Source organism: Euleptes europaea, chromosome 1 (assembly GCF_029931775.1).
Source record: "Euleptes europaea isolate rEulEur1 chromosome 1, rEulEur1.hap1, whole genome shotgun sequence".
NCBI classification, from domain to species: Eukaryota; Metazoa; Chordata; class Lepidosauria; order Squamata; family Sphaerodactylidae; genus Euleptes; species Euleptes europaea.
This window is the reverse complement of record NC_079312.1, coordinates 18,266,876-18,293,022: the sequence shown is the minus strand read 5'-3', so window position 1 is coordinate 18,293,022 and position 26,147 is coordinate 18,266,876. Positions and strand designations below refer to the sequence as shown.

At 43.8% G+C, this 26,147-nt stretch overlaps 2 protein-coding genes across 2 annotated transcripts in view; both read right to left on the bottom strand.

The window, feature by feature from the left end:
* LOC130472817 (zinc finger protein 436-like) overlaps positions 1-26,147 on the bottom strand; it is a 248,869-nt gene that overhangs the window by 71,954 nt on the left and 150,768 nt on the right. The gene's annotated exons all lie outside the window — the stretch shown is intronic.
* Positions 1,381-25,510, bottom strand: LOC130474210 (E3 ubiquitin-protein ligase TRIM7-like). The gene is made up of 8 exons (XM_056845746.1): positions 25,085-25,510; positions 22,893-23,057; positions 15,144-15,239; positions 12,502-12,732; positions 9,780-9,802; positions 7,778-7,896; positions 4,467-4,499; positions 1,381-1,886 (listed from the first exon to the last, which is right to left on the bottom strand). Exons 1-8 carry the CDS (start codon positions 25,508-25,510, stop codon positions 1,381-1,383), a joined length of 1,599 nt encoding a protein of 532 aa, XP_056701724.1.

The window sequence follows — 26,147 nt, the reverse complement described above, 5'->3', positions numbered from 1 at the left end:
GAAGCATGAGCATTCAACGACAGGGAGGGGCTGCAGTGCAGAATGAGGCATCCACCAATCAAGGGGGCAGCCACCTAGAATAGAATGGGGGCCCCAAGTGTCACGCTGGGGGAATGGTTGCCCGTGCCAGTGGGTTGCCCATTTCCAGCCACCAGCCTCTTTCTCTGGGGCTCGGTGCCTTCTGAGCTAGGGGGACCTCACCTCCCTGTCGTTGGGGTCTGGAGAGCTGCTGTGAGTGGCTCGGGCCCACCTAGCTGGGTAAGCGCTGGTTGGTCTCTTTCCCAGCCACTGTGGTATTGGTCTCTGGACACCTTGGGACTTTGCTCAGAATGGCATAGGGTGTCGCCAAGGAGCAGATGCGAGTGGAGGGGGTCTTGGGTGACCTGTCCGGTTCTCTGCGACCCCTGCACCAGCTGCAGCCACCTCCCTATAGCAGCCAGCACCTCAAGCTGTCTAGAGGGGTTGCCCTCACTAGGGTGGGCCCCTCTCCCTGGCCGCCAAAGTTGCCAATGACACCTTGCTGCTCTCCCCGCACTACCATGGCTCCAGCCCTCTCGCTTCTCCCTGCCCCCCAGCCTTTGGCCAGCCTGCTTTGCCATCTGACGTTTCAGGGGCGACTAGAGTTTGGGGGGTCATGCCTGCAGCGCCAAATGGGGGATTGGGACAAGCAAGTGGTGTGTAGTCGCAGGCCCGTCCCCCTCCAGTGGCTGCTGCTACGTGTGGAACCACTGGTGTTGGACCGCCACAGTCCCCTGGTGCACGGTCAGGGCAACCCACCTGCCCCCACCTCTCTCCCGCCCCTTCCCCAGCCTCTGCTGCACTCCTTCTGGCCAGATGGTGGCGGAACCATTGTCCGTCCTCCTTTGCCTAGTTCTGCCCCTCTCCTGGCCACCAGTGCCGTCCCAGGTGGGTGTGGGGGCGTTCCCACCCCACAAGATGCTTTGCTTAGTCCTGCTCCCTCCCCACTGCGGCTTCCCTACAGCCCCCTGGTGGCCACATGCTTCCATAGCAGCCAGGTCCCCGGCTCCGTCCCCTCCACTCCGGTGAACCCACGCTGGCATCTGCCTCACTGTTATTTTGTTTAAAATGCCAAATTTGCGGAGCTGGCCACAGCGCAGCAAACTTCTTAAGAGGCACGTCAGCTGCACTCTTGCTGAACCGTCCATGGCCACGGTGCAAGTAGCCCCCGCGCCCCTCAGGGTTGGGCTGCCCCTTACAAGTTACAAATAAAAGGGAGAACGTTGGGAAATCAAGGGGAAAACCAGACTTCATTTTATTTAAGTCAGTTTTGGTGATTGGGACCCAGAAGGAAACCTTTGCAGAACTGTAAAGCAGAACTATTAAGTAATATTTTAATGGCACTGGTATGAAATAACTGTTTTAAGAGAGTTGGAGGTGGCCTTTTAAACGCACCCAAAAGAAGGGCAGGAGGGTCTCTCCAGAGAAGGAGGCTCCAGAGAACTCATAGAGAAGGGCTGCTCGGTCAGCGTCGAAAAAGGCCACTTGCCCCCCATCATAGTTCAGTTTCACACGGATCCTCTTGAGCTCCTTGGTCAAGGGAAAGGCATTGCCTTTTATTGGAAAGTAGCAGCCCCCCCACTTCCCCATTAGCCAGATCCCTTCCAGAGAAGAAAAGTTAATCTTTCCCTTCCTCCTCACGGACTTTCTGGCCACCCCCACCATCCATTCTTCATCACTTCCCACAAGGACTTCCCAGAAATGGCAGCCTGCTGTGAATCCCTCCTGGCCCAGCACGGCACCATATGTGTCAAATCTCTCAGGATTGCTGGGCAGAGCTTGAGCTGTTTCTCCTAGTCTCACACTTTTCTGATCTTCAGACAGGACGAGTTGGGGATGGGCCGTGTCTGGATCCAGAGTCACATTTGCTGAAGGGAGACGAGGAGACAGAAGTAGATTCAGCCTGGAGACAAATGGCAGAGTTGTTTGCCGCATCCACCTGACAGTACTGTTAGTGTCCCGCATATGTCAGTTCCCCGTGGATTTCCTTGACCTGGTTGGTTGTTTAGCCATTTCCCCCCCAATGTGGCTCGTTCTTTCTGTTTCTTTAGTTTTATCCCTCGTCTGGACTCACAGGCTCCCCTTCCTTCCCTTGTCCTATTTCACGAAGGCCACTTATGCATGGACATTTTAGCCTCCTTCATTCCCTGTTTCAGCCAGGATCAAGTTTTTTATGATATGGTAAAATGGTTCGTGGAGGAGGAAGAGACCCAAAACCGTTGTTTACAAGAAAACAGTTATTTATTCGGAGCAGCTGCTGCCCAGAGCACTATACCGAGTAAAAATCTGAGCCCCGATTGTACTGAGGAAGGGATATTTATCCAAATTCAAGATATGACAACCCATCAACATTCAGGGTAAAGCTGATAGCACTCCAGACATCGAGGCGGTAGTAGAGTAACAGTTTCACCCAGTTCTTGTTATGTAACCCTCCATGACTCTTGCCCCAATTCCTTAGCACACAGACATACAGAGATATTCTGCCCAGCAACAAGCTATTCCCTGGCTGCCCTAATACATTTCAATACATTTTACAGAAAGGAAAAGAGATTATTGCAAATTGCTAAATCAGTGGATCTTCCATAGTCAGGGGAAGTCTACCCTGCTGTCTCATTGAAAATGCACGTTACCTCATTTCTTTTCGGCTCAACCCCGTTTCGACCTTAAACGAACCCGGCTTTTCCCATTCCTCTTCTTATCCGAGTCAAACCATCTTTCCTGGCTCAAACCAGATTGAAAGAGCGTGCACATGCCTGCCTCGCTTTGAGCTTCCCCCTTTCCAAACCCCTCTTCTATTCTGTTTGCTGATAGCCATATAAGGGAAGCATAGAAGATTGGCATCTCTCACAGCCAATCACGAAGAAGTGTGTAAAGAGGCAGGGAGGGATTCAAGTGCTTCTTGCTTCTTGGGAGCTCTTTCTGAGAAAGAAAGCCTTTTTTAAAAGGAGGCTTGGATTTCGCCCTCCTCCCACCTCTTTCAAATGGCTCTGTTTTTTGTTCTTAAAATGCTTTTTTATGTGGCAGTTGGGTCTGGGGGGAAGGCAATGTTCTCTCACGAGTTGGGCCAATTACAGAGCAGCAATTAAAGGGGTGGGACTTGATTTGAACTTAGGAGACTGCTTTTCTGTATTCATTAGCACAGGGTTTTATCCCTGATCATTCCAGCCAATGCATACAGTTTGACCCAACCCGGGTTACTTTGATCCTGGCTGAAACAAGGAATGAAGGAGACTAAACCGAGCATGCATAAGTGACCGAAGTCTAAAGGCACAACAGACTCCCTAGGCTTGAAGAGACAACAGCAACCCATATGACTATAGCAACTCTCTATACAAAAAGCACCCTGAGAGAGAAGCAGAGATCATTGTGTATTTCATCCAAAACTATAAATGAAAAAATTCACATGTGGAAAAACACTTCCACAAGCATCCTGATCACATGCAAATAAGCAGATATACCAAATGTGTTGAACTTGCAAAGTGGATCTTAAACCTGATCCTAGATATATCCCCAGAATTTCATTTATGCTCAAGTCATAGGATTTCTAATGGCTACATTCAGGATTTGGATGTTTTCCTCTGGCCAGAATTTCTCCTTCTCTGATTGAATAGGAAGTGGTATGGAAATCTCATAAAATGCTAATCAGCGAGTTGATGGACTCACCAAAATATCCTCCTCTAAACCCTGAACCAACTTTTAACTAATTATTTGTGTGTGTGTGCATGTGTAAACTCTCCTTCATTTCCTGTTATTCCAGGAATAAATGCCTTGTAATACTTTCTGTGCTTCATAAATAGATAACTTGGCGGATGGAAGGAGAATGGGATTTACATTCCCTTGAAACTCTGTGTGTGAACCAGATATCTGTGACTTCTACAGAGAAACAAGTGCTTCTGGAACATGCTACAATTGATAGAAGGAAAAATATTTTACTCAACAAGTGATTAATATGAGGAATGCACTGCCAGGGGATAATGGCAACTGGCGTACATGGTTTTAAAGTGGAATTAGACAGATTCATGGAGGATAGGTCTATCAGTAGCTACTAACCATGATGAGGCAGTGAAACTCTGAATACCAGTGCCAGGAGGCAACCTCAAGGAAACACCACAGCCTCTATGCCCTTTTGTTGGATTTTCTAGAGTAACTGGTTAGCCACTATGTGAGACAGAATGCTGCACTAGATGGACCACAGGTCTGGTCTGGCAGGGCTCTTATGAGATGAAAGGGAGTGGTTCATCCCCTCAGAATTCACCTTCTGCTATCCTGATAAATCCTCCTCAGAACAAAGCTTTGACGGACTGGCTGGGAGTGTGAGAATTTGAGGGACAGAACAAGAGTGTCCAGGTAATCTTATCACTTGAGAAACACCAACTAGAAGAACACAAATTGTTATGTGAAGGTTTTTAATTTACAAATTATTGGTTAGGATGTAAAGAAAAATGTACCTTTGTGCAGCTGAAGTCCAGGTTCCAGAGTTTCTAAGAAAGCAAAAGGACAGCGAGTGAACAGCAGGTCCTTGTGCTTATCACAAATTATGCAATAAAAAAATAAGAGTTGGTTTTTATATGCCAACTTTCTCCACCACTTAAGGCAGAATCAGACACCTTCCCCTCCCCACAACAGACACCTTGTGAGGTAGGTGAGGCTGAGAGAGCTCTTAAAAGAACTGTGACTAGCCCAAGGTCACCCAGCTGGCTTCATGTGTAGGAGTGGGGAAACCAATCTGGTTCTCCAGATCAGAGTCCACCACTCCAAACCACAGCTCTTAACCACTAGACCAAGTTGGTAAATATTGGTAAATAACACATTTTTTCTTAGTTTTCATCTGAAGGGTTAAGTCGAAGCTACTTCTGGGGGAAAACTCCCCCAAATTTTGTTCTTTACAACTATTCATATTTGTTTTAACTTAATGTGAGTTTTCTCATGGTAATTATGGCTGCTGTTGGACTGAGAACACACACACAAACCAGCATCAGTTTGCCAAATGTGATAAATTTTCCCTTTGTGTTAAGTGCCATCAAGTCGCTTCCGACTCATGGCGACCCTATGAATGAAAGTCCTCCAAAATGTCCTATCTTTGACAGCCTTGCTCAGATCTTGCAAATTGAGGGCTGTGTCTTCCTTTATTGAGTCAATCCATCTCTTGTTGGATCTTCCTCTTTTCCTGCTGCCCTCAACTTTTCCTAGCATGACTGTCTTTTCCAGTGACTCTTGTCTCATGATGTGACCAAAATACAATAGCCTCAGTTTAGTCATTTTAGCTTCTAGGGTCAGTTCAGGCTTGATTTGATCTATAACCCACTGGTTTGCTTAACTCTCCTAAAAAGAGACCAAGGGGTTGTTCACAGGAATGGTTTACAACGTTTCATGCCATCAAAAGCTATGGATTTTTTCCCCCATTTCTGCACATCCACCCCCATTTGCTGTTGGAAATGTTTTCCAAATATTTTTTCTCTGTTGTATTCCCAAACACTTTTACTGCAATGTTATTCTTCCTCCATTTCCAAGCTAGCTGTCCTCCTGCATGCTAAGTTATTGAAACGGTCTTTATTTTTCCACCCCTTGATCACTCCCACTGCTTCGCTGGTCCCCGCCTCTCTGCCCCTCCTTCCCTTGCTGGAGGACAGAGGTTTCAAAAGACACATACACAAGCCGTGTCCCTTGGCTTTCAAGTCCCCCACCCCATGTTCTTGAGGAACCACAGGAAGCTCCAGCATCCAAGTGAAAGCTGGCCTCTGATTGTCCAGGCAGTGGAGAAGCAACCAGCCCGACTCCCAGCCTGTCAGATGTCAGCTACACCTCCACTTAGCGCACCTAGGCTGAACTCATTCCTCCCTAATTTTTTAAGATTTTTTGCAGCCAGATTAACAATATAATGCTGGATTGAATGGACAAATAAATGCTAGAATAAATGCCTCTTTGCAACCCACCAGGCTTCCCTGGTAGATTATACCTCACCGAGACCCTCAGCCCCAAGCCTGCCCATAGAATCATAGAACCATAGAGTTGGAAGGGATCACCAGGGCCATCAAGTCCAACCCCCTGCACAATGCAGGAAATTCACAGCTACCTCCCCCTACCCCCACCCCCCTAGTGACCAGAAGATGGGCAAGATGCCCTCCCCTCTCATCATCTGCCTAAGGTCACAGAATCAGCATTACTGACACATGGCCATCTAACCTATTCTTAAAAACCTCCAGGGAAGGAGAGCTTACCATCTCCCGAGGAAGCCTGTTCCACTGAGGAACCGCTCTAACTGTTAGAAAATTGGTTCTTGTAGGTTATCCGGGCTGTGTAACCGAGGTCTTGGAATTTTCTTTCCTGACGTTTCGCCAGCAACTGTCCTTCAGTGTTACTACTCTGAAGATGCCTGCCACAGTTGCTGGCGAAACGTCAGGAAAGAAAATTCCAAGACCACGGTTACACAGCCCGGATAACCTACAAGAACCAATGAACTCTGACCGTGAAAGCCTTCGACAATATGTTAGAAAATTCTTCCTAATGTCTAGACGGAAACTCTTTTGATTTAATTTCAACCTTCTTGAGCAACAGAAAACAACTCGGCACCCTCCTCTATATGACAGCCCTTCAAGGACTTGAACATGGTTATCATATCCCCTCTCAGTCTTCTCCTCTTCAGGCTAAACATAGCCAGCTCCTTCAGCCTTTCCTCATAGGACTTGGTCTCCAGACCCCTCACCATCTTTGCTGCCCTTCTCTGGACACATTCCAGCTTGTCTACATCTTTCTTAAATTGTGGTGCCCAAAACTGAACACAGTACTCTAGGTCTAACCAGAGCAGAGCAAAGCGATACCATTACTTTGCGTGATCTGGACACTATACTTCTGTTGATGCAGCCCAAGACTGCATTTGCCTTTTTAGTTACAACATCACACTGCTGACTCATGTTCAGTGTTTGGTCTACTAAGACCCCAAGATCCTTTTCACACACACTACTGCTCAAACAAGTCTACCCCATCCTATAATTATGCATTTGATTTTTCCTACCTAAATGAATAACTTTACATTTGTCTTTGTTGAAGTGCATTTTATTAGTTCTAGCCCATTTCTCCAGCCTGTCAAGATCATCCTGCATCTTGGCTCAGTATTTGCTACCCCTCCCAATTTAGTATCACCGGCAAATTTAATAAGCATCTCCTCTATTCCTTCATCCAAATCATTTATAAAGATGTTGAACAACACAGGGCCCAGCACAGATCCCTGAGGAACTCCACTAGTCACTTCTCTCCAAGTGGACGAGGAACCATTAACTAGCACTCTTTGGGTACGATCTGTCAACCAGTTGCAGATCTATCTAACAATAGGATCTAACCCACATTTTCCCAATTTGTCAACTAGAATATTATGTGGAACCTTATCAAAAGCCTTACTGAAATCTAGATAAACTATGTCTACAGCATTCCCCTGATCCAGCAAGGTAGTAACTTTCTCAAAAAGGGAGATAAAATTAGTTTGGAGATAAGGAGATAAGGCTTGTTCTGCCCTGACTTCACAGTTCAAGGATGCATGGACAAAGGAGCGATCAGAGATCAAAATGCAGAACCACTGTGAGAAAATCCAAAGAATGTAATGCTGAGCTAAAGCCACAGAATGAATTTTGATCAGAAACCAAGCTGAACTAAAATGGTCTTCAAAATTGGCAAATTCCCTGTACACTTGGCCCTGCTAGTGACACATTCACATCTGACCTCACCTAATGACCTGTCTGAAACCCCTACAGCTGATCGGCATTACCTTTCACCTGCTTCATGACACCCTCCAACCAAGGACTGACGTCACAGAAGTCCCAGATCCTCCACTTCAATGCAGGAGGGAAAGTCACCGGATTCTGAAACTCCTTCTTTTCTTCATACCTGGAGGGGGGAAAAATGGTGCTAAGCTACCATCAATCCAATCCAGAATTCCCACGAGTGGAGCGAAGAAATGAAGGCAGGAATATGGAGAAGGCTTAGAGACACTAGCGGAGGGGAGGCCCTTTGGAGAGGAGAGTTCACCCCCTCACAGTTGCTGCAGAGACCTCAAAGCCAGGCACCTGAAGGACAAACCAGACATCAAGAGGGATGGAGGCCTTCCTTTTAGAACAGCAACCCCACATCCCCTGCTCACATCTGCCTATGGAAAGGAGAAAGCTGCTGTGGTTGTAGTGGGAATACAGCTGGACTAGGACTGTAAAGTCCCTGGTTCAATTCCCCACTCAGCCCTGCAGCTTGCCTTGCCATCCTGGGCCATTCTCTTTTCCTCTCAGCCTAACCTACCTGACAGGGCTGTTACGAATAAGGGAGAATCATTTACACCACCCTGAGCTCCTTAGAGGAAGGGTAGGATAAAAATGTGACTCAGAGAAAACATGACACATGACATCACCGCACTCAGAAGCATCCTTTCTTCTGCTCATTTTAATCACCTGCCAGGTGTGAGAAGCATGGAAACTTTGAGCCCAATAATGTCACGTGAAGCTCTTTTCCCCCTCTTCTAAATATATCTGGGGAAATGCACAACAGAGGTGCAAAGTTCTAGATCCGCAGCCGTGAAATCCTCTAGTCTGAGCAAGATTAACACGTTTATGTGTCATGTGATGGCAATAACGCTGATGGAAATATGGCACAAGTCTCAACTCCTTCACTCACAGAACATCCTAGATCGGATGGCTTGATCATCTCAGAACTTAACACTGAAGTGGCCCTCTAGGCAGCCAAGATGCCATCCAAGACACTAGTTGGTATGTCCCCCAGATAAGATTATGTACATCAAATAATCTGCTGGTGGTCCCTGGCCCAAAGAGTGTCCAGCTGGCCTTGACCAGAGCCAGGGCCTTTTCAGCCCTGGCTCCTACCTGGTGGAATAGTCTCTTTAATGAGACCAGGGCCCTGCGGGACCTTAAGGAGTTCCTCAGGGCCTACAAGACAGAGCTATTCAACCAGGTCTATGGTGGAATAGTTCCCCTAGCAAAGCCAGGCTCAGGGCAGCTCACATCATTCATTCAACAAAGCAATCAAATTTCCAGCTACGGGGGTAGGGAGGCCAGCTACGGTTTTCCATCAAAGCTGGCCTCCCTACCCCCTCCCTCATCTACTTCCATCTGAGTTGGTATTAACTACATGGGGGGGACCTGACTGCCCACAGGCCTGGCTGTGGCTTATATGCTACACTAGCAGCGTCATCTTTATTTATTTACATATATATACATTTATAGTTAATGTATGGGATTGATTTTTATTATAGCGTTGCTTTAACATGATTTTATTGTAATTTTATGGAAATTCGGTTGGTCTGTTGAATGAATGATGTTGTGAGCTGCCCTGAGCCCAGCTTTGCTAGGGGAGGGCAGGCTATAAGATTAATAAAATAAAATAAAAAATAGTTGAGCCCAATAACATTTACCACCTGCCATTTTGTGGAACTGAAAGAGCTGAGGTGACTAAACTCAACCTGTGCATTTCCTAAGGTGGGGGTGGCTTCTCTGACAAATGGGACCACCATTGCTGCACAACCAGAATTCTGGTGGAACCTTCTAGAGATGTACAGCCAGGTCTTAATAGACCACCACCACCCCTATGCTGTTCGGGGCATGATTTTCTGTCCATGGGACTGCATTCATCTGCAATTTGCCATTTACAAATGGGTGGAAATCTGCGATCTTAGTCACATTGCTTTTGATCCTGAAGGGCCGCTTTCTTCACACGCAACCCAAATCTGTTCCAAAATCAGTAGGTTAATAAGAGATAGATCCACTTACCTCTGCAAGGTGCTTCGGACGTCCTAAAGAGAGAAGAAGAAAGAAAAGGAAACTTAACACCAGACATAGATCATTCAGAGAAGACCCTTCAGTGGGAGAGCATCTTTATGAGGAAATGACATCAGCAGGGAAAGTGAAGCAGGATGATTAGTTTGGCAACTCAACAGTGCTCGCTATATTGCCACCTCCATTGAACACCCTCCTTTTGAAGTTGCCGCAGAAGGGCTTGCATGCAACCCCATTTCTAGTTGGAAGGGATACCCATGAACCTGGTTTTCCTTCCATGTGTTGGTCACAAACACACAAACACTTCAGAGATTCCTCCATCTGCCATCATTATCTGCACTTCCATAACTGCTTAACTAATGGCCATCCCTCCTTCTCCACCACTGTGATCCTAGGGCTTGCTCTAGACCAGGGGTGTTGAACTCAATTGTTATGAGGGCTGGATATGACAGGAATGTCACCAGCCTAGAGCGAGAGTGGGGGGTTGGCTGCCTCAGTTGGCTTGTGGGCTGTTTAAGAGCTCTCAAGGGGCTGAATTCAGCCCTGGGCTTATGTTTGACAGCCCTGCTCTAGACTTTTGGTCAGCCACTAACTTTAAAATAGCGACACATTCCCAACTGAGCAAGGGACTACCAGCAAAGGGTACTTCAATGCCCACCTGGAAGCTGAGATATTCAGGTGGGAGAGTATGACTGAGATGCAAAAAGGGGGAGAGACTGACAGAGGCCATAATGCAACAGGACCATTTAGGTCAGCTGACAAAATGCTCTTCTGCAATCAGCTGTAAGCTGCTCTATGGCTGTGGTTTCAGGTAGCACTTAATGGCTTCAGTGTTACCAACCTGTAATACTCACCCCCATGGCATGAACACTGGATGACTTATTACCTGCACCAGCCATAGCTATTCTAAGCAAAACATCTGAACCCTTCCTTTGTGGTTCTTGTAGGTTATCCGGGCTGTGTAACCGTGGTCTTGGAATTTTCTTTCCTGACCTTTCGCCAGCAGCTGTGGCAGGCATCTTCAGAGTAGTAACACTGAAGGACAGTGTCTCTCAGTGTCAAGTGTGTAGGAAGAGTCAGAGAGGGGTTGGGTTTGAGCTGAGTACTGTCCTGCAGAAGTAATGTGCTAATCATTGTCCTGTAAGTATCAAGATAATGTACTAATGAGGGTGTGGTATGTTAATATGGAACCATTGTATCCTGAAGTGATCTGTTAATGTGTGAAATCCAAAACTAATCTGCATGGCTATTGTTGACTGTAGCCTTTGTTAGTCTGGTGGTTTTTCAGGGCAGGAAGCCAAGCCTTATTCATTCTTAAACTCTCTTCTTTTCTGTTAAAGTTGTGCTGGTGTTTATGAATTTCAATGGCTTCTCTGTGCAATCTGACAAAATAGTTGGTAGAATTGTCCAGTCTTTCAGTGTCTTGGAATAAGACCCTGTGTCCTGTTTGTGTCAGTCCATGTTCAGCCACTGCTGATTTCTCAGGTTGGCCAAGTCTGCAGTATCTTTCATGTTCTTTTATCCTTGTTTGTATGCTGCGTTTTGTGGTCCCGATGTAAACTTCTCCACAGCTGCAAGGTATACGATATACTCCTGCAGAGGTGAGGGGGTCTCTTTTGTCTTTTGCTGATCGTAGCATTTGTTGTATTTTCTTGGTAGGTTTAAACACTGTTTGTAGGTTATGTTTTTTCAAAAGTTTCTCCATCCTGTCAGTGACTCCTTTAATAAATGGCAAGAATACCTTTCCTATGGGAGACTGTTTTTCCTGAGTTTTCTGATTTTTGTTTGGTTTAATGGCCCTTCTGATTTCATTCTTGGAATAGCCGTTTGGTAGCAGTGCGTGATATAAAAGATTAGTTTTTTCCTTGAGAAACTGTGGTTCACAGATCCGTCTTGCACGGTCCATTAATGCTTTGATTATTCCTCTTTTCTGTCGGGGGTGGTGGTTGGAGTTTTTGTGTAAGTAGCGATCTGTGTGAGTTGGTTTCCTGTAGACCTTGTGACCTGAAAGTTTGTTTTACGGATGACAAGGGTATCAAGAAATGGGAGTTTACCCTCAATTTCCTTTTCCATGGTAAACTGAATGTTTGGATGGATATTATTAAGATGGTTTAGAAAGTCCATTAATTTTTCTTCACCATGGCTCCAAATGGTAAATGTATCATCTACGAACCTGAACCAGACTGTAGGTTTGTAAAGTGCCGATTCTAATGCTGTCTTTTCAAAATATTCCATGTAAAAGTTTGCTATTACTGGACTGAGTGGACTTCCCATAGCTACTCCATCAATCTGTTCATAAAATTCTTGATCCCATAGGAAATAACTTGTGGTCAAACAATGGTGAAATAAGGCTGTTATATCTTCTGGAAAAATCTGGTTAATCAATGAGAGTGTGTCTTTTACTGGAACCTTTATGCTTTCTTTTTTGATTAAAATAAACTCATTAAAATGTTCTTTTGGTTTAAAAATAAAAATGTTCTTTGGTTTAAATGTAAAAATATAGATAAAATAGTAAACTGGTTTTTGAAAGCAAAAAAGGAAGGGAGCACACGGCTGGACAAGCAACCACAAAGGGGCACATGGGCAGAAAGGAAACAAGTACTAGCAACATAAACAGGGCTCATTTGCTTTCTGCCTAAGCGAAGGAGGCACAGAAAGGGTTTGGAGGTGGCCCTCTCCCAAAGGGGAGCCTGAGCTGTTCCTGCCACTCTCTTACCTGCAGGCATTTATTGGCCGGCTGCCCTAACTTCACCTCCATATCCCAGATGAGTTTGTCCAGAGAAGAGAGCTCCGCAGAGATGCTGGCGAGGTGCTGGTCCCTGTTTTTTGCCACCTCCTTCTCCACCTCTTCCATCTGGGCCAGCAGAAGTTTCTCTTGTTCCTCCAGAAATGTGCGCAGTTGCCTGAACTTGGCTACCGTCTTTTGCTTCTCTTCTGTAGTTTGCGACTGAGGGGTAATGAGAAGAAAAGCAGGCCAATGTCAGGAACCCAGCTGGTCTTTGCAGTGGGAAGAGGCACTTCAGGAAATTCCTGTCAGAAGGTAACTTTGGCCTTTCACAGAGATCACATCAACTTTTGACAGGGAAAAAAGAAAGATTTCCATAGGCCAAAATTTCTTACTCAAACTCCTGGAGGGGTTCTTTCAGCCACAAATTATTAAGGTCACTTTCACACATGCCGAATAATGCACTTTCAATCCACTTTTAATGCATTTTAATGACTGCAAGTGGATTTTGCCATTTCACACAGTAAAATCCAGCTACAAAGTGTATTGAAAGTGGACTGAAAGTCCATTACTCAGCATGTGTGAAAGTGCCCTGAGTCTGCAGCAGGAGACCCAGAGAGTAGAAGGGGCTTACTGAGTCCTCACTAACACACCCTCCATAGGCTGACTCCCTCCACTTCCCAACCGGAGGCTAGATACAAGGGCAAAAGAAGGAAGAGGCCCCTGACCCTCACTTGTTCTCCCAATCGAAACTGCAGCTTCCCAGGCTGCATTTTTCCCAGGCACAGTCGTCTTGTTTGGGGGCTTCCTAGAGGCGCCTGGTTGGCCACTGTGTGAACAGACTTGATGGGCCTTGGTCTGATCCAGCAGGGCCTTTCTTATGTTCTAATTGTTTAGTACAGATCTCCTAATAGGATGCGGAAGGGAATCCCTTGTTACACTGAAGCGGGTCAGTGCCTTTCGACTGACTATGCTCTTAGAATCGACCCCTTCCTGAGAAGTGGTATGTTATCTTTTTCAGTTGGTCACCTACTAAGCAGGACTCAACTACTTTACTCACATAAAAAGTAAGTCTTTTTATTGATGTGCTCCAATGTAATTGTGTATATATATGTGTATCTGCAAGTATTACAAAGTCTTAAAATTCAGTAACAATGTATACAGTAAAACAAGCAAGTTCTACATACTATTCAGTTTTAAAATCCAACACTTAAAATATAACAGTTAAAGAAGTCTAATTTAGTTCAAAGTATCTAATTCACATTCTAGAATAATAAATTTGTAAAGCCATACATACCAATACCATCTTCTGAGCCTCCCTTAGAGGTCTGAAGTTCTAGCCCTCTCCCTGCCTGTATTTATACTGTTTCAGTACAATGAGCTTGAAACTAGAGCTCAACAGGAAACGGTTGTACTGCACATGCTCAGTGGCTTCTCTTTATATTGCCATATAAGGACTTCCCCTTCCACTAGGCTATTTTGCTAAATTTTAAACAGTCAGTTTTGAGTGTTGTTATCTCTCTATATAATCAATTTTACCAACCTTCTCATCTCCAGAAAAATATGTTAAGATTGAACCTATTCGTTAATTTCTAGCATCATGTCTTCATGTTTAAATCATAAAATACAATATATTGTTTACATTGCATCATTGCATCTTAGTCAGCATAGAATACCCTTGGAATGGAGAGCATTTCAGCACTTGAAGTCATTGGAAAGGCAGAAAGCAAACACTCTGTTCTGTAGCTTAAAAAATGCAGGAAGAGTTGCAAAGGCTTTGCTCTCTAGCCATTGAGAAAGCTGAGAAAGGTCATAGAAAAAAGGCAGAAAGTGTGACAAGCAAATCTGTACTGACGCTGAAACCTTTGACAGAGTAATTCAGAAACATAAGCCTCTGGCAAAGACTATCCAGGCTCTGTTTCCTTTTAAAAGGAAAATGAAGCCTCTGCTTTGGAGTTTGTAGTTCATATGTGTAGCTTGGTTTTACATTGAATATTTCTGCATATGTACAACACTAATTCCATAGTTCATGTGCTCTAATAAGTCAAAGCCTGTAACAACACATACACACAAACGGGACCTTGACAGACACACTCATCTGCCCAGGATTCACCCCAGAGCAGAGCACCTTGGAAAGTCACTACTAAGTATCCCAAGCACTTTTAACCTTAGGATCAGCAACAGCCGAGAACCCCTTGGCTCGATTCAGGGCCTGGACACACATGCTCATATGCCCAGAATTCACCCCAGAGCAGAGAGTTCCTTGGAAAGTCAACCGATTCTGCCCCAAACAAAACCACCCAAGAACAAAATAAAAAGGGTTTTAGATCTGGATGAACAACCAGTAAGCAGCCCACCCGCTAGGCAGCCCTAGTTGATTGCCTAGGGCGCCAGACAGCAGGGAATGCACAAGAGTGTGTAGTTCTGTGGCATCCTTAGCCCCAACGCCTGGATATAACTCTGCTTAGAACTGCAATGTTACGGCTACTTTTGGGGACTTGGTCTGTTGAATTTGTGTGTGCAAAACTTCAAAAATGGGGAGGGGGCTGCCTCATAGGTTGTCTGCTATTTGAACCCCTTTCCCCCCTCCAATGCTAGTTCAAGATTCTTGAACTAGCCATAGTGATACTTACAAGCAGGTCTTGGCTTTCCTTCACAATGTCTCCTTTATAGGCCACAATTCCTCTTCTCACCTGCCTCAGTATCTCCAGACAGTTGCAGAACTGATCCTGGGGAGTGGGGGGGGGGGAGATCCAAAATTGAGATTTGTTCCTTTATAGAAGTTTTATTATAAAACATACATGAGGCAAAACTGTCATCAAGGCCCAAACTAGATATATTTGCTACATGTCTATCACTAGATCATCATCAACATTCTCCAAATGCTGAACACAGGTAGTTTCCTTGTGGGGATGGTGTCCCATCCTCCTCTGATACCCACAACGAATGCGAAGACATTCACAGTGGCAATGCTGCTTCAGCATGGAGATTTACTCCGTGGAACTTCCGGTGGTGCCGCTGGAGAGAGCACTCCATTTCCCCAGGTTGTCCTGGGAGAAATCCAAGTTTGCGTTATTTTTGGGGTACATAGATACCCCAATCCGACCCTTGCAAGTGGGTTGGAAAGCAGGAACTCCCTGCAGCCCGCAAACGTGGTTTGACCCCCTAGGTACTCTGAGGGGGCTTTTTTAAGCCCCTCGGAGTCCTAGACGCCGGTCCTGCGAGGGCACTAGGGAAGGACATCGCCAAAACGCAACTTTGGCAGCAAGCTCTACCCTCCACCGCCTTAATACCAACATAAGGACTACATAAAGAAAAGAACCTCACCTCTTGACACCCAAGTGAGTACAAAAGAACTCTTCGTCTACTTACTAGAAATTTGAACAGACGGGAGGCTGATAAGAATATTTCTGGGACCCCCACCCCTCCATAATCCGAACTGAAAAAGTTTGATCTGAGTTAGTCATCGGGATTAGCGACAGGAGCCTTATCGGATCGATCAGCCTAAACCATAACAAAGAGTCGGAAGGATACCTTTTAGACTGACAAGAACTATCACCAATGAGAGGTCCGAAGGAAGGGGAGGGTGATTTCTCTTCCTGATTTTCCGGCGAATTCCTGCCACGTTTGCAGTAAGGGAGTGCCTGGAACGGAAGACTCTCTATAACACCCTCTCTATCATTGGAACTAAAACAACAGGAAGTAGCCGCGGGACTGAATATCCGTCGCAATCGAGTTACTTTCAAATCATTCCTGAAGGAATAACCATCGAGAAGAGGCGATAGAAGGTCTGCAGCACTAGTAACTTCCTGTTTACTTCCTGATTAATCCGATCTAGAGCGACCGAAAAAACTCACTGGTATTTTAAAACTTTAAAATGCAATTTTAAAGCCAATTTCGACTCTTTTCAACCCGAAAAAATTACTAGGCTGATCTTTGAACTATCATCTTTTAACCAGCACCTTAAAGGCCCTGTCGGTGGACATGTATTTTACCAGTTTTTTTTGAATGTAAATGTCTCGACCCCGCTCTGGCTCACTACATAGCCCTGCCTATACTAAACTAAGGGACTCTTTACAAACCTCGACCATGGAAAAAAAGTTACAGGATATGCTAACTAAACAAACTGAGGCAACAAATAAACAGTTTGAACAGATGTCTGCACAGATGGCACAGTTGACTTCTATGATGACAAATCTTGGTCAAGCATCCCAAGCTATTAATCAGAAGTTGGATGTGGTCACTGGAGACTTGAAAGAAGTAAAAACTCAAATGATTGTTATGAAGACAGATATGCAAGCGATGGATGTATCAATTAAGAAAGTGATGGATGAGCACAAGGACACAAAGAAAAAATTAACAAGCCAAGAAAAACAGATTGAAACAATACAAGCGGATCAGATGGCGGCAAAAAATCAAATGGCAATGATGGAGATGAGAGTGAAAGAGACCAACCTTCGTATACGCAATTTTCCAGATATGATGGGAGATAATAAAGAATCTGCAATACCAAATTTGGCCTACTTATTTCAGATAGATGAACAAGAATTAAAACAAGCCATTAATAGAATATACAGGATACCACTACCTGCTAGAATGAGAAGATCTAAGCCAAGAGATTTGATGATAGTGTTCTATGACACCAGAGTTAAAGACAAGATTATGAAGATTCATTATGAAAATCCAGTGTCAGCAGGAGACTCCTCTCTTATACTACTGAAGGATATTCCAAGGCATCTACTTTCACAGAGGAATAACTACAAAGACTTTGTGTCTATACTGAAAGCTAATGGCATCAAATATCGTTGGATTATGCCACAAGGTTTGGCTTTCACCTATAAGGAAGTGAAAACGACAATTCTATCCCAAGCAGATGTGGGGAAATTTTTGAGAAAATATAAAATGGACCTTAAAGAATTACCTGGAGAGAAGGAGGAAGAAGAAGAGGAAGAAGAAGAGGTACAGGGTGCAGAAGGTGGTACTAAATTATAGACTTTTTATTTTGCTAAAAAATACTACATTATGGCAAAAGCAATTTCTTGGAATGTAAATGGACTGAATGAGAAAACTAAAAGGGCCAGAATCTTCAAATATCTACAGAAATATAAATACTCCCTAATCTGCCTACAAGAAACCCATATAGCTTCAAAGCATAAAAAATACTTGGAGAAACAGATGCTTGGACAAGCATTTATTGCTTCTGCTAAAACTAAAACAAAGGGAGTGGTAATCTATGCCCACCTCAGTCTCTGTCCAGAACTAGTATATAAAGACAATGAAGGAAGAATTGTAATTATCAGAACTAAAATATTGGGACAAAGGACAATAGTGGTTGGAATCTATGCACCCAATGAAGGGAAAAAATCCTTCTATGAAAAATTACATGACCTGATAACCCAGTACGCACAAGACCAAATTTTATTGATGGGCGACTTCAATGGAATTATTCTCCCATCTCTGGACAAAAAATCAAAAGCAAAAGATATCAATGATGGATGCTTGCCTAAAACTTTCTTTGCCATGGCTTCAGAATTAGAATTACAAGACATTTGGAGAACAATGAATACAACAGCTAAAGAATACACCTTTTATTCAGCAAGACACGATTCACACTCCAGAATTGATATGATATGGGCCAGTAAATCAATTTTCACGCAACTACGTAAAATTCATATTTTACCTAGAACTTTTTCTGATCACAATCCTGTTACCTTTGATTGGAACAATAAACAAGCATTTAGATGGCGAATGAACGATAAACTTTTAAAAGACAACAAGATACAAAAGGAATTACAGGTTTTAATGAAAGACTTTTTTGAAATTAACCTTAATGGGGAAACTTCTTTAAATACAGTTTGGGACGCATTCAAAGCTGTTCTGAGAGGTTTTATGATACAGAAACACTCGGCCTGGAAGAAGACTCAATTGCAATTTACAAACAACATACTTTGGAATTTACAAAATTTGGAGCAGAAATTGGTAATGGTAACACAGGAAGAGGAGAGAAGAGAAATTCAAATACAGATTTCTGCATCTAAACACCAATTAAATTTGGTAATAATGGAGGAAATGAATAAAAATCTGAAACTTGCTAAACAAAAGTATTTTGAATATGCAAATAAACCAGGAAAATTTTTAGCAACACAACTGAAGGACTCATTTCAAAAGAAGATTATAACAAAAATCCAAACTGCTAAAGGACCAGTTTATTCAACTTCAGAAATTCAGAAAGAATTTGTTTCATTTTACTTTAAGTTATATCAGAAAGAAAATACTCCAAAACAGAAAATAGACAAATTTCTAAACTCAATACAGATGAAAGCTTTGTCATTGACCCAGAGAGAATGTATTGAAGCTCCAGTAACAAGGGAAGAAATACAAGAAGCAATACTGAGACAAAAAATGGATAAAACACCTGGACCAGATGGAATTACTGCACTATTTTATAGAACTTTTAGTGACAATTTAGTTGGATTTTTTGGTTCACTTTACAATGCAATTTTGGACGAGGGAACATCCCCGGAGACTTGGTCACACGCATTTATATCACTGATACCCAAAGAAGGAAGAGATCCAGAAAGAACATCTAATTACAGACCTATATCGCTCTTAAATGTGGATTACAAAATTTTTGCTTCGGTTTTGGCATGTAGGATAAATTTATTAAGGATCTTATACATGAGGACCAAGCAGGTTTTATACCAGGAAGGCAAATAAAAGACAATGTAAGAATTTTACTAGATTCACTGGAATATTATGACCATAATATTCAACAAACTGCGGCTTTTGTATTTTTGGATGCAGAAAAAGCCTTTGATATGGTCTCTTGGAACTTTTTGAAACGGATTTTGGATAAATTGAATTTTGGAGATCGTTTTCAGAAAGGTATATCGGCTATTTATACCTCCCAACAAGCTAAAATTTTGGTTAATGAATCAATGTCAGATAACTGCCAAATCACGAAAGGGACTAGACAGGGATGTCCCTTGTCTCCACTTTTATTTTTGTTGGTGTTGGAACCGCTATGTGTGAAACTAAGAAGTATGGAGGACATCCGCGGGCTAAGAATTAAAAAACATGAATTTAAGTTGAGAGCATTCGCGGATGACCTACTGCTAATTTTGGAAAACCCAACACAGTCAATGAATATACTTCAGGAGACTTTGGATGATTTTGGAAAAGTATCAGGCTTTAAAGTAAATCAAGAAAAAACAAAGATAATATTTAAAAATTTATCGGAAATACAACAACAGGAATTTATATCATATACTGGCTGGGAGAAAGCTAACAAAGTTAAATACCTGGGAATTTGGATCACTGCAAAGAATAAAGATCTGTTAACCAACAATTACCTCAAGTTATGGGGTAAGATTAAAACTGATATGATTATATGGTCAAACAAAAAATTGTCATTAATGGGACGTATCTCAACGATCCAAATGAATGTCTTACCGAGGATGCTCTTCTTATTCCAAAATTTACCAATAATATCACAAACAAAATATTTTGAAACTTGGAGGAAAGACATTTCAAACTTCATCTGGCAAGGAAAAAAACCAAGGACTGCTTATAAATACTTGGTGGATCTAAAAACTAGAGGAGGTTTAGCACTGCCTAACTTTCAACTCTATGCTGAAGCGGTAGCTTTAGTATGGCTAAAAGACTGGATGAATTTGTCAAATGTACGTTTGCTAGACTTGGAAGGTTATAATAACTTAAGTGGATGGCATGGTTATTTGTGGTATGATAAAATTAAACTACAAGCAACATTCCGTAATCATATAATCAGGTCCTCTCTACTTCGTATTTGGATGAGATATAAACACATTTTGGAACCAGAAACACCGATGTGGATATCGCCCCAAGAAATGCTAACTTTGCGCCCACTTAGACCAGACAAATTTATTACTTATCAAGATCTAACTAATTGGGAAGGAAAGAAATGCTCACTAAAAGACTTTCAACTGCTTAAGGATGATTTACAATGGCTTCAATATTACCAAATCAAATCAGTTTTTGTACAAGATGCAAAAAAAGGTTTCTCTAAAGAAAAATCTCCTTTTCAAAGGATTCTACTAGACAATAATACAAAGCTGATTTCTAAAATGTATAATCTCCTTTTAACAATATACTGTGAGCAGGACACGATTAAACCAACTATGATCGATTGGGCTCAAAATGTGGGACATGATATTGTTTTAAATAAATGGGAAAGATTATGGTCTAAAGATCTAAAAGGAATAAAAGCACAGTCTGTGCGAGAAAACATCTATAAAATGATGTATAGATGGTATCTAACACCCAAGAAAATTGCAAAGATTTATAAAACGATGTCCCCTATTTGTTGGAAATGTAACAAAGAAATTGGTTCCTTTTATCACATGTGGTGGACCTGTGACAAAGCCAAAGACTTCTGGGACATGATTTATAACGAACTGAGACTAATACTACAAAAGAATATATCCAAAACACCAGAAATGATGTTATTGAGTATGATTCCAGACGACTTAGCAACACAAAGAACCTTTTTGATATATGCCACAACAGCTGCGAGACTGCTTTATGCAGCGAAATGGAAAGGGCTAGAAACTCCAGAGAAAAAAGACTGGATTGTTAAAATGTTTGAAGTGGCAGAAATGGCAAAACTCACAGCTATTCTAAATGAAGAAAATGACGTTCGGTTTTTGGGGGAATGGGGGGCGTGGATGCATTATTGTGAATATGAGTTAAAATTGGGAAGAATGGAAGAATATTTTCTAATCTGATCCAGAGGATTATTTTTGATTTTTTTTTTTATATTGAATAAGCATAATTATATTTACTAACAGATTATGGTTTTTTATATATGGTATTGATATTTTATCAAGATTAGATTACCTATGACGGGAGGAACTTTTTATTAAGAGGCAGATAGAGGTGATGGGGAAGTCAAAAAATTTTCCATTTCTTTTTTTCTTTTTTCTTTTCTCTTTTTTATTATATGATATGGAATTATAACAACTTTAGGTTAGAATTGAAATTCGATATTGTTATAGATGTTGTTTAATGCAATGGAAAATTTCTATTATAAAACCCAATAAAATTTATATACAAAGAGATTTACTCCGTGATTTACCCTCCTGCCCACCTTTCCCAGACACAGGAGAGTATTTTGCATTAAAAAAATTATTCACAGCGAGTACATCACTATACTGTGTTAAAATTCCAGGATTTTTCTTTCTTTCAAATCACAGCTGACTTACGGCAACCCTGTGGGGTTTTCAAGACAAGAGACATTCAGAGGTGGTTTGCCATTGCCTCCTTCTTTAGCACAACCCAATGGGGTTGCCATAAGTCAGCTGTGACTTGAAAGCAAAAAGAGAATTCCAAAACAGGGTCCAGTAGAGGGGAGGTATAAACCTATGCTGCAGTCCATCATAGGGCTGATGAAACATCTTAGTCTTACAGGCCCTGTGAAACTGAGCCAAATCCCAAACAGCTTGAGTTTCACTGGTCAGGCCAGGGCCTGTGTTGAAAAGGCCCTGGCCGAAGACAGCCGGATAGTTCTTGAGCCAGGGATCACCAGGAGATTATTTCCAGCTGAGTGTAACGTACTCTGGAGGTTCTTGTAGCTTATCCGGGCTGTGTAACCGTGGTCTTGGAATTTTCTTTCCTGACGTTTCGCCAGCAACTGTGGCAGGCATCTTCAGAGTAGTAACACTGAAGGACAGTGTCTCTCAGTGTCAAGTGTGTAGGAAGATATAGTCAGAAAGGGGTTGGGTTCTGACTATATCTTCCTACTCACTTGACACTGAGAGACACTGTCCTTCAGTGTTACTACTCTGAAGATGCCTGCCACAGTTGCTGGCGAAACGTCAGGAAAGAAAATTCCAAGATCACGGTTACACAGCCCGGATAACCTAGAAGAACCAATGAACTCTGACCGTGAAAGCCTTCGACAGTACTCTGGAGGGTTTATCAGGGGAGATGGTTCTGGAGATACAAGGGTCCCAGACCATTTAGGGCTTTAAAGGTAAGTACCAACACCTTGAACTTGATCCAGTACTCAGTCTGGAGCCAGTGCAGTTGGCTGAGCACTAGTTGAATATATACTCTCCACGGGGTCCTGGACCCACCCAGCAGTGTTCTGGACCAGTTGCAATTTCCGGAACAACCTCAAGGGTAGTCAGTTTCCCCATATCAGCCTCAGGTTGGCCTCAGCAGGGAGGCAGGAGGCAAGGCCCTTGGGAGCCACCAAGCCTGGAAGGAGGCGGCAAAGAGGTGTTTTCACTCCCCGTTTGGGCCCAGAGGCTGAGGAAGAAATGAGGGAATTTCCTTGCTAAGAGACCAAGGAGAAGGGAAGGATCCACAGCTCTTCCCCACCAACCTTGTTGATTTCCCACCTTGTACTCCTGGGAGGCCTCCTCAAGAGGAAGGGTTTCGTGATCTCTGTGCTCCTTGGATCGGTCACAGACCACACAGATGAGGGCTTCATCGTCCTTGCAGAAGAGCTTCAGCGGCTCCTGGTGCTTCTGGCAAAATCTCTCTTTTCTAGCAGCCACGATTGCCTGATGATGCCCAAAACAAAGAGGATTCGTTTCATTTTCCCCTTCCAGAACTGTATCTCTCCTTGTAAGGACTGGATATAATTAGTACTTTGTTCAGTTTTAAAAAGTTACATAAAAGCTGGATGCAACCAAGTGTAACCCTACCGGTTTTGCCCTCTGTTGGAGTTGCGGGGGGGGGGGGGGTTGTCCCGGAAAACGAGGAAGAGAGAAACCATCTGGGTACTGGTGTAGATAACAGGCAGACCTCAGAAGGAGCCTCAAAAGAGCTGTTGCCTCCTGAAATCTCTGCACCAAGATCCTCAAGTGCAACACAACCAAAGACAGTCAAGACATAACAGCAAAGACATGAGGGAGGGGTGACCCGCAGAAGGCCTGAGACAGAAAAAGACTCTATTGCTTCTCTGGTTCCCACTTGAAGTTGTGTTGCCTAAGTTTGAGTTTATTATACTTCCTGCTTTCAGTCCCCATCCCCAACCCTCCTCATACTGATTTGTATGTTATGTTGTACTTGTTAATGGTTATTGGGGATTGGAGGGTCTGGGAGTTGTTTTTGAATTTTTTCCTTTTTTTTATCTACTGGCCATCCTCCCTGTCATGAAGTAGAGGCCAGCAGGCTGGAGGCACCCCTGCTTTCTCTGTTGTCCCCTCTGTCAACAAACTCAGGACCCAGAATGTCTTCCTTCAACTGTAGATAGTGGAAGAAAGTGGAGTTATGCAAGTGTGATGGACAGATTAGGGTCTGCCTTTCCCTAAGAGTGACCAATGGGAGATGACATTATGTTTGGGGGGCGGGGAAGGACAGTTGAAAAGAGCAGTTAGTTCAGCAGGGGGTCAGACTGGCTGAGGGCAGTTGTCAAAAGGGCAGCTGAACAGCTGGATGGGAAAAGTTCAACTTTTAAGGAAGAGTCCCAAATGCCTGAAAAGCTGAACTCTACCAGATTCCCTCCAAGGTTACACTAAAACCATAAATAAAAGTTAGCTCCTTGTTTGTTTAACCCTGTGGGCTGGTAGTTTATTGTCTCAGGGAAAGAAGCATGCACACGGCATACACAAGCTAACATCTTGGCCTTAATGGATTTTTGAGCCACCTTTCCGATTTCACTTCATACTAACACATCTACTCACAGACAGCATATCCTCCTAGGTGGCCCTCCAGACAAAACCCTAAACATTACAAATGCATGAGAATTCTGATACTGCCATGAGATTTTTTCTCTCTCACCTGGAATCAATGACCCGATATTCTTTCTGTTGTGAATTTATGTCAATTAGATTTGAGGTTTCCCCCAGGTTTATAACTTAATTCTGCTGTATTTGTATATATAACAAAAAATAAGAAAAATAATACAATGAGAAATCCCCCCACATCCTAACTCCATAGGGCCACAGGTATGTGGGGTGCCTGTGGGTGCCTATTGCTTTTGCCTAGAAACCCCAGAACTCCCCCTTCTAAACTGTCAAAAGGAATCACACACACACATATATTAACTCCTGCAGGACTATTTGCCCTGATAGAAGCCTTCACGCCAACCAGCATCCTCCTGCTCTTAGATCTGGCCATCTTAATCACAGGAGAATGCTCAAAGGCACGGTTTAAGGACTTGTGCTGACCAAATCGCATATCGCTGTCAGGTTCCTAGATTTAATAAAGCTAAAGGTCCCCTGTGCAAGCACCGGGTCATTCCTGACCCATGGGGTGACTTCACATCCCGACGTTTCCAAGGCAGACTTTGTTTTGCGGGGTGGTTTGCCAGTGCCTTCCCCAGTCATCTTCCCTTTACCCCCAGCAAGCGGGTCCTCATTTGACCGACCTCGGAAGGATGGGAGGCTGAGTCAACCTGGAGCTGGCTACCTGAAACCGACTTCCGTCGGGACCGAACTCAGGTCGTGAGCAGAGCTTTTGACTTTAATACCCATCATTATTTGCATTTAAACTGAAGTCTCTTTCACTGGACTGAATCCATGGAGAAAGCCAAGCAGAAGCTCCAATGGTTCCTCATCATGACCCACACACATTTATTATTTACCCTATTTTCTTGGAAAGCCTCCTCCAGAGGAGTCACCCTGTGATCTCTGTGCTCCTTGCATCTTCCGCAGACCACGCAGATGGGGGCTTCCTCGCCCTTGTACAAGAGTTCCAGATGCTCCTGGTGCTTCTCGCAGACTCCCCATCTTCCTCTTGCCCCCTTCCCTTCCAAAGGACTGAGTTTCTTTATTATTTGCACAAAGTTGGCCAGCTGCTGGTTCGGCCAGAGGGTCCCCTCCTGTGCTGTTCCTCTGCATTGGGGGCAGCAGGAAACCTTCGCCCCCGACGCCCCCCAGCTGCGGGTCAGGCAGGCTCGGCAGAAACTGTGCCCGCACTTTGCAATGGTCACCGGATCGCTGAAAAAGTCGAGGCAGATGGAGCAAGTGGCTTCCTCGCAGAGCTCCTGGACGGGACCCCCGGCCGCCATGGCTGCCTGCAGGAAGGGAAGGGAGAGCAACGGGAGTTCGTTTCGTTTTCTTACTTTTCAAAGCAGCAACCAGGGGCTTCCCTTCCCGCGCAACTGACTCGCTGCTGCGTAATCCCCGGCCTGGCAATAGAGCTAGGCTGAGCTGCCAAAACAAGTTAAAACAAACAAGCACACGTATACTCTTGGAAAGAGCCTGGGGCAGGAGACCAAACTGGGGGTGGAAACATCTCTTTCGGCCCGGCGTTTGCAAGCGCCTCCGGTGGAAAGGAGCCATTTCCCTCTGCATCCCAGAGGTTTGCAAAAAGAGATCGCTGTTCCCGGGGCGGGCGCGGAGACATCGGAGCCGGCTAGCCTCTGCCGCTGACTGCCCGAATGGAAAGATCCCCACGGAGGAAGAGAAACGGTTAGGAGCTACCGGGAGGGGCAGAGTCAAACGGAAACCGGAGAAAAACCTTTCCAAATCTCCCCACCCAGGTTCAGATCGGCCCTTGCTTGGGGTGATGGTAGTAGAAACTCAGAAAGAGAGAAAGAAAGAGAGAAAGAAAGAAGAGAGAGAGAGAGAGAGAGAGAGAGAGAGAGAGAGAGAGAGAGAGAGAGAAAGAAACTCAGAAAGAAAGAAACTCAGAAAGAAAGAAAC

What these genes read in the sequence shown, in the direction of transcription:
- LOC130474210 (XM_056845746.1), bottom strand. Translation starts at nt 25,510, where the DNA reads ATGGCGGCCGGGGGTCCCGTCCAGGAGCTCTGCGAGGAAGCCACTTGC. An exon ending in AGGCCTCCCAGGAGTACAAG is followed by an intron (nt 15,240 to 22,892) that starts GTGGGAAATCAA and finishes CCCACTCCCCAG; the next exon opens with GATCAGTTCTGCAACTGTCT. An exon ending in TGGACTTCAGCTGCACAAAG is followed by an intron (nt 1,887 to 4,466) that starts GTACATTTTTCT and finishes GTCTCCCTTCAG; the next exon opens with CAAATGTGACTCTGGATCCA.